This window comes from Oppia nitens, unplaced genomic scaffold (assembly GCF_028296485.1).
Source record: "Oppia nitens isolate AA-2021 unplaced genomic scaffold, nextdenovo-longstitch-racon4-pilon3 scaffold26_pilon_pilon_pilon, whole genome shotgun sequence".
NCBI classification, from domain to species: Eukaryota; Metazoa; Arthropoda; class Arachnida; order Sarcoptiformes; family Oppiidae; genus Oppia; species Oppia nitens.
Window position 1 is genome coordinate 90,156 of NW_026533206.1, and position 10,278 is coordinate 100,433.

Sequence of the window (10,278 nt, forward strand, 5' to 3'; positions counted from 1 at the left end):
TATTAAAAATTGTTTTTTTATTTTAATATTAATTGATCAAGCAAAAAATAAAATAATATAAAAATATGGATCAACAACAACAACAACGACCAAGACATACAACAAAATTTAAATTTGTTTTAATATCAATGATTTATTTGGGAATGTTTTTAATTGTATGTATCAATAGTTTTTTTTAAATAATTAATTTATTTTAGTAATTATTATTAATTAAAAATTAATATTATTGATTAAAAATTAATATTATTAATTAAATATTAATATTATTAATTAAATATTAATATTATTAATTAAATATTAATATTATTAATTAAATATTAATATTATTAATTAAATATTAATATTATTAATTAAATATTAATATTATTAATTAAATATTAATATTATTAATTAAATATTAATATTATTAATTAAATATTAATATTATTAATTAAATATTAATATTATTAATTAAATATTAATATTATTAATTTATTAATATTATTATTAATTAAATATTAATATTATTAATTAAATATTAATATTATTAATTAAATATTAATATTATTAATTAAATATTAATATTATTAATTAAATATTAATATTATTAATTAAATATTAATATTATTAATTAAAWATTAATATTATTAATTAAATATTAATATTATTAATTAAATATTAATATTATTAATTAAATATTAATATTATTAATTAAATATTAATATTATTAATTAAATATTAATATTATTAATTAATAGCAAATTGCCGATAGTATGTTAAGTTTATTACTAACCGATTTGGCCCACATATACGGCACCGATATATCCGGCATATCCGATGTCCTATCAATTTGTACCAGTATTGCACTGTTGGGTTTTATATGTAAGTGCAAATGTATACAGTAATATTTGTGTTTTTTTTTTAAAATAATAAATGTATAATAATTTATTTCAAATTAATTATATGTGCCTAATAATAATATTATTATTTAATTAATTAATTTTTATTAATTAATTAATTATTTTAATATTAATAACCTAGGTACCTTAGCATCCCGATATACAAATAAACAATTAATATTCGGCTTATTGTCGATACTGAGAGGCATAACCGTAGCACTGTTGGCCAGTTTGCCGTCGTTAACCTATTTTGCTATTGACCTATCAGTTTACAATATATTCAATAGTGGCCAGATATCCGTAGCCAATCTATGGGTAATCGACATATGGGAGGCTAACTGTGCACCTTATTTGCTGGCATTGCAAGTATTTATCGGTATGTCATCAGTAGTATCGCCACTAATAGTACAGCCATTTCTATCAAATATCGATTGGACTACTAGTAGTCAAAATAATAATCATAATAATCAAACAATTGATCAAGTTCATTTGAAGACACATATACCATTTATTATATTTGGTTCAGCTAGTACAGTAGCTGGATTATTTATATTAATAATTTATTTAATTAAACCCTATCAAGGTAGACAATTACCTGTTGAACATAATAATATTAACACTAATAATAATAATAATGATGATGATAATGTTAAAACTAATATTAGTAATACTACTACTACTACTAATAATAATAACAAGTTATCAAGCAAGCTAACTAAAAAAATTCAACAATTTTTTAGGCAATTAAAACTAGAATTAATACCGACAAAATTGAACCTGGTCATCAATCTGGCACTGTTACTAGCATTTCTATTTGCTGGACTAGTTGTCAATAGTTTTCTAACATACTATCCAACCTATGCCCATATATATGGCCAATCGGTTGACCAGCACCTGTCAGCGTTTATGATAACCGTCTACAATATATGTCAAGTTGGCAGTCTACTGGTTGGTGTACTGGTCGCCCGTTATCTGCCAGCCCAGTATATATTGCTAATATTGCAACTACTGGCCATTGGCGGTTCAATAGTTATATGGTCTAACAATCTACCCAGTTATCTATGGTCGGGTACTGTACTATTTGGACTGAGTATTGGTCCTACTAGTCCTAATATATACAATCTATGGGAATCAATAACACCCGTTACCGATTTGGTTGGCAGTCTAATACTGATACTATCCACTGGCGGTGCACTGTTATCCACGTTTATAATTGGCAAAAATCTTGAATCTAATCCCCTATTATTTATCTATATAATGTTAGCCATGTCAGTGGCAATATTTTTATTAATCATGCTTGTTACTATTTTGAAATATAAATTCAAGCACCTAGCTAATAATAATAATAATAATTGCAATACTACTACTATAACTGATAGTAATTTAAATGATAATTTTAATAATAATAATAATAATAATACTAAATTGTAAATGAAAATTGTATTATTTTTGTATTAATAAAGTAATTATAATTATTAATATAAAGTAAGTAATCAATTATTTATAATTTTTAAAATTACATTAAATTACTAATAATTTTTTTCAGTAGTCAATCAGTTATTATTTGATAATAATAATAATAATTATTATTATTTTATATAATAGCAAATATATTATTTATGAGTTGTTATTTTTATAACAATTATTGTTTATTTTTGTTAGATTTATTTTCTATCTAATATCAAAAAACACATTATTAGGTGAATATAATAATTAATAATATTAATAAATAATAATAATAATAATAAATAGTATTATTAATAGTCAATCATAAGTTATTAATATATCATAATTATTAATACAAAAAATATATATATAAGTTTTTAATATATTTATAATATTAATATAATAATATATAAAATAACTAATATGTAATTATTAAATAGTGATATTAATAGACTATAATAAAAACAAAAAGTTAGTTAAACTTTTTTTTAAATAAAACTATTTTATCAATATTAATAGGTATTGTATAATACAATTATCTATTTCAATTAGATTTAGTAACTATAAGTTGGATTAAAATTTTAATGAAAAAATGTAAAAAATTATATTATATCTGTATATATATATATATAAATAATTTTTATTTGTTTGTGAAATTAATAAAAAATAATTTGTTTTTACAATTTTGTTATTTAGATATAAATTTTATTATTTATTTTGTTTGGTTATTATAACTATTATAAATATAATAAAAATCCGAATATTATTAATATTATATTATTACATAATTCACCAAGCAAAAAAAATAATAAAAAAAATAAAAATAAAATATGGATCAACAACAACCAAGACATTCAACAAAATTTAAATTAATTTTAATATCAATGATTTATTTGGGAATGTTTTTAATAGTAATTAGATTTTTTATTTTTAATTAAATAACAAACTAATTTAAAAAAGTTATTATTAATATTTATTATTTCAATTAAATTTTTTAAAGTAATAATCACTTATTTTTGTTGGTGTTGTTGTTGTTAGCAAATTGCCGATAGTTTCATCAGTTTACTACTAACCGATTTGGCCCACATATACGGCACCGATATATCCGGCATATCCGATGTCCTATCAATTTGTACCAGTATTGCACTGTTGGGTTTTATTTGTTAGTCTAATGTATTATTTTATTAATTTATTTTTTTATCATAAATTTTATAATAATTTAGTTCAATTATTTCTATCTCTAAAACTACTACTACTAATAATATTATTATTTAATTAATTAATTTTAATTATTATTATTTAATTATTTAATTTTAATTATTATTATTTAATTAATTAATTTTAATTATTATTATTTAATTAATTAATTTTAATTATTATTATTTAATTAATTAATTTTAATTATTATTATTTAATTAATTAATTTTAATTATTATTATTTAATTAATTAATTTTAATTATTATTATTATTAATACCCTAGGTACCTTAGCATCCAGATATATAAATAAACAATTAATATTTAGCTTATTGTTAATACTAAGAGGCATAACCGTAGCACTGTTGGCCAGTTTGCCGTCGTTGACCTATTTTGCTATTGATCTATCAGTTTACAATATATTCAATAGTGGCCAGTTATCCGTAGCCAATCTATGGGTAATCGACATATGGGAAGCTAACTGTGCACCTTATTTGATGGCATTGCAAGTATTTATCGGTATGTCATCAGTAGTATCCCCACTAATAGTACAACCATTTCTATCAAATATCGACTGGACTACTACTAGTAATAATAATAATAATAATAATAATAATAATAATAATAATAATAATAATAATAATAATAATAATAATAATAATAATAATAATCAAACAATTGATCAAGTTCATTTGAAAACACATATACCATTTATAATATTTGGATCAGCAAGTGTACTGGCTGGTTTAATTATTTTCATAGTATTTCTAATTAAACCCTATCAAGGTAGAAAATTACCTGCTATACAAACTAGTAATAATAATCATGATAATGATAAAACTAATATTAGTAATCATATTAATAACAACAACAACAACAAGTTAACAAGCAAGCTAAATAAATTTTTTAAGCAATTAAAACTAGAATTAATACCAACAAAATTGAACCTGGTCATCAATCTGGCACTGTTACTAGCATTTCTATTTGCTGGACTAGTTGTCAATAGTTTTCTAACATACTATCCAACCTATGCCCACATATATGGCCAATCGGTTGACCAGCACCTGGCTGCATTCATGATAACCGTCTACAATATATGTCAAGTTGGCAGTCTATTGTTGGGCGTACTGGTCGCCCGTTATCTGCCAGCCCAGTATATATTGCTAATATTGCAACTACTGGCCATTGGCGGTTCAATAGTTATATGGTCTAACAATCTACCCGGTTATCTATGGTCGGGTACTGTACTCTATGGACTGAGCATTGGTCCCACTAGTCCTAATATATACAATCTATGGGAATCAATAACACCCGTTACCGATTTGGTTGGCAGTCTAATACTGATAGCATCCAATGTTGGATCACTTTTAACTAATTTTATAATTGGCAAAAATCTTGTATCTAATCCCCTATTATTTATCTATATAATGCTAGCCTTATCAGGGTCAATATTTTTATTAATTATGCTTGTTACTATTTTGAAATATAAATTTAATCACCTTGCTAATAATAATAATAGTATCACTACTAGTATTAATACTACTACTACTACTATAACTGATACTAATTTAAATGATAATTTTAATAATAATACTAAATTGTAATTGAAAATTGTTTATTTGTTTTTATTTTAATAAAATAATTAAAAAATTATTTTTATAATATTTATTTCAAAATTAATAATAATAATAAAAAAATTTTGTAGTCAATCATTGTTATTATTGAATAATTATTAATTAGTTAATGATATTATTTATGAGTTATTATTTTTATAACAATAATTATTTATTTAATTATTTTTTTTTGCTATTTAATATCATATAAAAATACTATATTAGTTGAATATACTATAATAAATTAATACAATAATAATAATAATTACTAGTAATTGTTTTTTTTTTAATTTATTAATAGTTTATTATTTCTATTAATACAACAAAAAAAAATCTTTGATCTTTTAAACTAATAAATCAAAACTAATAATTAATACCATTAAATATTTCTATTTTTATTAATATAATAAATAAATATGTTAGTTGAACTTTATATAAATAAGGTATATATATCAATATTAATAGCAATTTATATAAACAATTATTTTATTTAAATTTAAAAGTTTATAAAAAAAAATGCAAATTATCATATAATAAATGTATATATTTTGAGTCAAATAATTATATTATAATAAATTTTGTTTCATTTTAATTCATAACTATTTTATTTGAGAATTTACATAGAAACATTATATATTTTTTAAAAATATATTGTTGATATTTTAACTTAAAATTTTATAATAATAAGCATTGTATTTTTATTGTTATTGAAATGAAACGATTTTTAAAAAATTATTGAATATTTATTTGTATAAAATAAAAATAAATTTATTAAATCATAAATACATTTTTAATTTTATTAAAAATAAAAATCATTTACTTATGAAAAAAAAATTTATATAAATAAATTCACTAAATAATATTTAAAAAAAACATTTTAATTACATTAGTAATAAAATAATCAATCAAAAAAAATTACAACAAAAATTTGATTACAATTATTATAATAATAATAGTATTTTATTATTAGTAAATCAAATTAATAATTATTATTAATATTTAATATATATATAAACATTTTAGGCATATATATATATATATATATATATAAAACAATTTATCCAAATACAGTCTTAAACATTAGGCCAACTGTCATGAAATATTTTTTCAACAAACTTATAAACCGGGCCTCCTGTTCCTTATTATGTCCATCAGGGAACTGGCGTTTACCACCCGTACCCTCAAACATTAGCAATTGCTTTTTGTTGTTGTTGTCGATACCATGTTTACCCGAGGCCGATCGTAACTTAATATTATCATCAGCCAGGACACTGTGATCAGCTACCGGTGCTGCTGCTGCTGCTGCTACAGGTGCTACTCCTCCACCACCACCTCCTACTACTTGGCCAATGTCATCGTCAAGATGATGCCGGTGCGACTCAACATTTTCAACAATAATTGAAGCCGAGTTAACTATATATATATATATATATATATATATATATATATATATATATATATATGTAAATAATTAAATTAATTTTATTATTATATAACCAAAAATAGTTATTTATTAATATTAAAATATTTCAATTTATATATTAATATATATTATTATTATAAAAAAAATTATATTACCATTACTACTAAATAATATAGTTGATAAAATAATTAATTGAAATAACATTATCATAATCATTTTGTATTTTTTTGTTTGTTTCGTTATAATAATTATAATCACAAAAACTAAATTTAATATTAACTATTAGTTTAAATAGTTTTTTTTCTCTCTCTATAAAATGTAAAGTATATAATGATAAATGTTTATATAATTATTATATATTATGCTATATATATATATATATATGGTATATAAATATATATATGCAAATAATTGTAAAAGTTATTATATACAATATATACCTGTAATATAAATATTTTCAAAATATAACATATTGTAAAACGATATACCGGTATTTTATTAATAAAAAAAAAATGTTTTTAAAAATTTAATGATATATTGACATAAACTTAAACTCAAAACATAAACCTACACACAAACATACATATATATACATACATATATATATAGTATACTCAAAAATACATACATATACACATAAATATACATACACACATACAAACATACATATACACACACATAAATATACATACACACATACAAACATACATATACACACACACATAAATATACATATACATACATACAGTACATATACATACATATATATATATATATATATATATATATATATATATACAAAAATAAATATACAAATATACACACAAATAACAAATAAATGTTTATTGATATAATTAGTAAAACTTAAAAACTAATTATAAGTATTTGTATTGAATTAGTTGTATTACATTTTAGTTTTTTTTTCTGAAATTTTATATTAATGTTTTATATGGAAAATTACTTACAAGTTATTCAATTTAATAAAATATACATAAAAATAAAATAATAAAAAAAAATAATAATAACACATGCTTGCTTTTTGATAATAAATAAAATTGATTTTTTTTAAATAAAAAACTTAAATAATTAACAATAAAATTAGTAATTATTTTATTTTGTGATAAACATAATAATAATAAATTATCAATTATTTTTTTTAAGATAACAAATTAATTTTTTAATGCAAATTTTATTATAATAGCAAAACACAAATGTCTTAAAACTAAAAATATTTTAAATATTTTTATGATATATACATATATATATATATATAAAGAGAGAGAGACTTGACAATTATATTAATTAATTAAATAATAATAAATAATAATAATAATAATCAATAAAACATATATATTGATAATAATGTAGATATTGTTTTCAAAAAAAAAAACAATACAATATAATTAAATAATAATAATAATCATTATTATTAAAAATTTACTCTACTATGGGAACAGTTAGTTAGTTGGTTGGTTAGGTTAGCCAAATGCTGTCTTAAACATTATGCCAACTGTTTTCAAAAATTTTTGCAACAAACTCAGAAACCGGGCCTCCTGTTCCTTATTGATGATTTGTTGTTGATGACCATCCACTCCCACTCCTCCTCCTCCTCCGAGGAACTGGCGTTTATCGGCCATATCCTGGAGCAGTTGTATCTCATTTTCCATTAGTCTAATACCGGTACGTAATTTGACATTATCATCATGTTGTTGATCATCTACTACAGGTGCAGCTACCGGTTCAGCTACCGGTGCAGCTACCGGTGCAGCTACTGGAGCAATTAGCTGCGGGTGCTGGACATTGTAGATGATACGGTGCTGGTTTTGTTGGCCAACTAGACTGGGTATTAGTTGCCGATGCTGTTGGTGTTGGTGTGGTTGATGGCCATCTAGTAGTACTATCGGTAGCTGATAGGGTGGTGGTACCTGGCGTTTGATGATAAGTGGCACCGGGCTAACTGTATATATATATATATATATATATATATATATATATATTAAATTCAAAATAGATAAAATTAAATCAATTAAATAATATATAATATATAATTTATATTATATTACCAATGTTAACTAATACAATAGCTAAGATAATCAATGTTAACATAGCTATCATATTAAAAAAATTAAAATAAAATAATTTATTAAATAAAAAATATATATATAATTTAATATTTTAATAATTTTAATTTATATATAGATTTTTTATTGTCTAATTATATGTATATGTAATAATAATAATATTTATAATATTTCAATATGATATTATAATATAAATTTTTCATTTAAATAATAAAAATGATTTATTGTAATTTAATATATATATTATTATTGTAATTGTAATGATTTATATGTGAAACTTTTATTTAAAATAATAATAATTTTTTTATTTGCCATTAATAGTAGAAACATAAAACTAAAAACAAATTTAAATTTTACATTATTTTAACAAAAAATAAAAAAATAAAATAAAACTTTTATTCATATTTACTTTATGTTAAATGACAAAAATTTAATTTGTTTATAAAAATAAAAAAATATTTATATATATATTTATGTCATCGATAAAAAAAATTTCCACAATAATTATTTTGTTTTTTTATATAAATAATATTTAATATTTACAATTGAAAGTATTGATAATATTTCAACAACAAAAAATAATAATTACTATTAATTATGTGATGTTTACTATAAACTTGATAACTTTATATATAGTAATAATCATAACTTATAATTTATAAATACTATAGTATCAGTATTTTGTAATAATTATCATATAATATAAAATATTTAAATCTTAAATTTATTTTATTTTTATTAAATCTAGAATCAAATTTAAAAAAATATAAATTTAATTTATTACTTTTATATACTATATTACAATTTTAGAAAAATAAATAATATTTTTAAAGTAATATTTTACTTATTAAACTATTAAATAAATATAATTAACACACTAATAAAAACTGTAAAGATTAATTGTACCTATTTTTGTTATACTGTATCTATTATGAAAAATATTAAAAAAAATAAAAAATAATAAGATAATCAACATCATTTAATTTATTTTTTTAAAATTAATCAAACATGTGCTATTGATACCTGGCACATTTGTTTTAATTATTTTTTTTAATACATCTAATAGGAAATAAAATCATGATTATGACATGTGATTTATTTATTTTTTGCTGTATTATCAAGTTCATTTAAGTTTAGATTACAAATATAATATAATAATAATAATATATATTAAATTTTTATCATCATCGACTAATTTCCTAATTATTATTATTATTAATTTTAAAAATAGATGATAACAATTAAACAAAAAAATAATTGTAAAAATAATATATTAATAATTTTTGTTTGTTTTATTTTTTTTAACCTAAAAAACTTGAAATATAAAAATTTCCATAAATAATTAATAGGAAATATTTTTTGTTATTTTTTTTGTTTAACCCTGATAATTAATCAAATAAACAAAACAAACAAATAAATAAATTCCTAACAATGTTTAATTGATAAATAATTTTATTTTTTATATTATTATTATTATTAATAATTAGATTTATAACTAACTAAGATTTAACTAGAATTTTTGTTTGCAATAATAATTAATTAATTATTATATTACAATATAATACGCGCGCGTGAATCGACTCGGATGAGCGACTTTTGAGTCCGTCCGGGCTGCCCAACCAATCATTAGCGAAGAGCTAC

At 19.8% G+C, this 10,278-nt stretch overlaps 1 protein-coding gene across 1 annotated transcript; it reads right to left on the reverse strand.

Moving 5' to 3' along the window:
* Positions 1-7,974: 7,974 nt before the first annotated feature.
* LOC128954262 (uncharacterized) lies at positions 7,975-8,677 on the reverse strand. Its single transcript, XM_054299837.1, has 2 exons — positions 8,620-8,677; positions 7,975-8,513 (listed from the first exon to the last, which is right to left on the reverse strand). The coding sequence occupies exons 1-2, from the start codon at positions 8,669-8,671 to the stop codon at positions 8,035-8,037; spliced, it is 531 nt and encodes a 176-aa protein (XP_054155812.1). The 5' UTR covers positions 8,672-8,677; the 3' UTR covers positions 7,975-8,034.
* Between the last annotated feature and the right edge of the window lie 1,601 nt (positions 8,678-10,278).

Coding starts and splice junctions, on each gene's coding strand:
- LOC128954262 (XM_054299837.1), bottom strand. CDS start 8,671: ATGATAGCTATGTTAACATTGATTATCTTAGCTATTGTATTAGTTAAC. Junction 8,514..8,619: donor TATTGTATTAGTTAACATTG/GTAATATAATAT, acceptor ATATATATACAG/TTAGCCCGGTGCCACTTATC.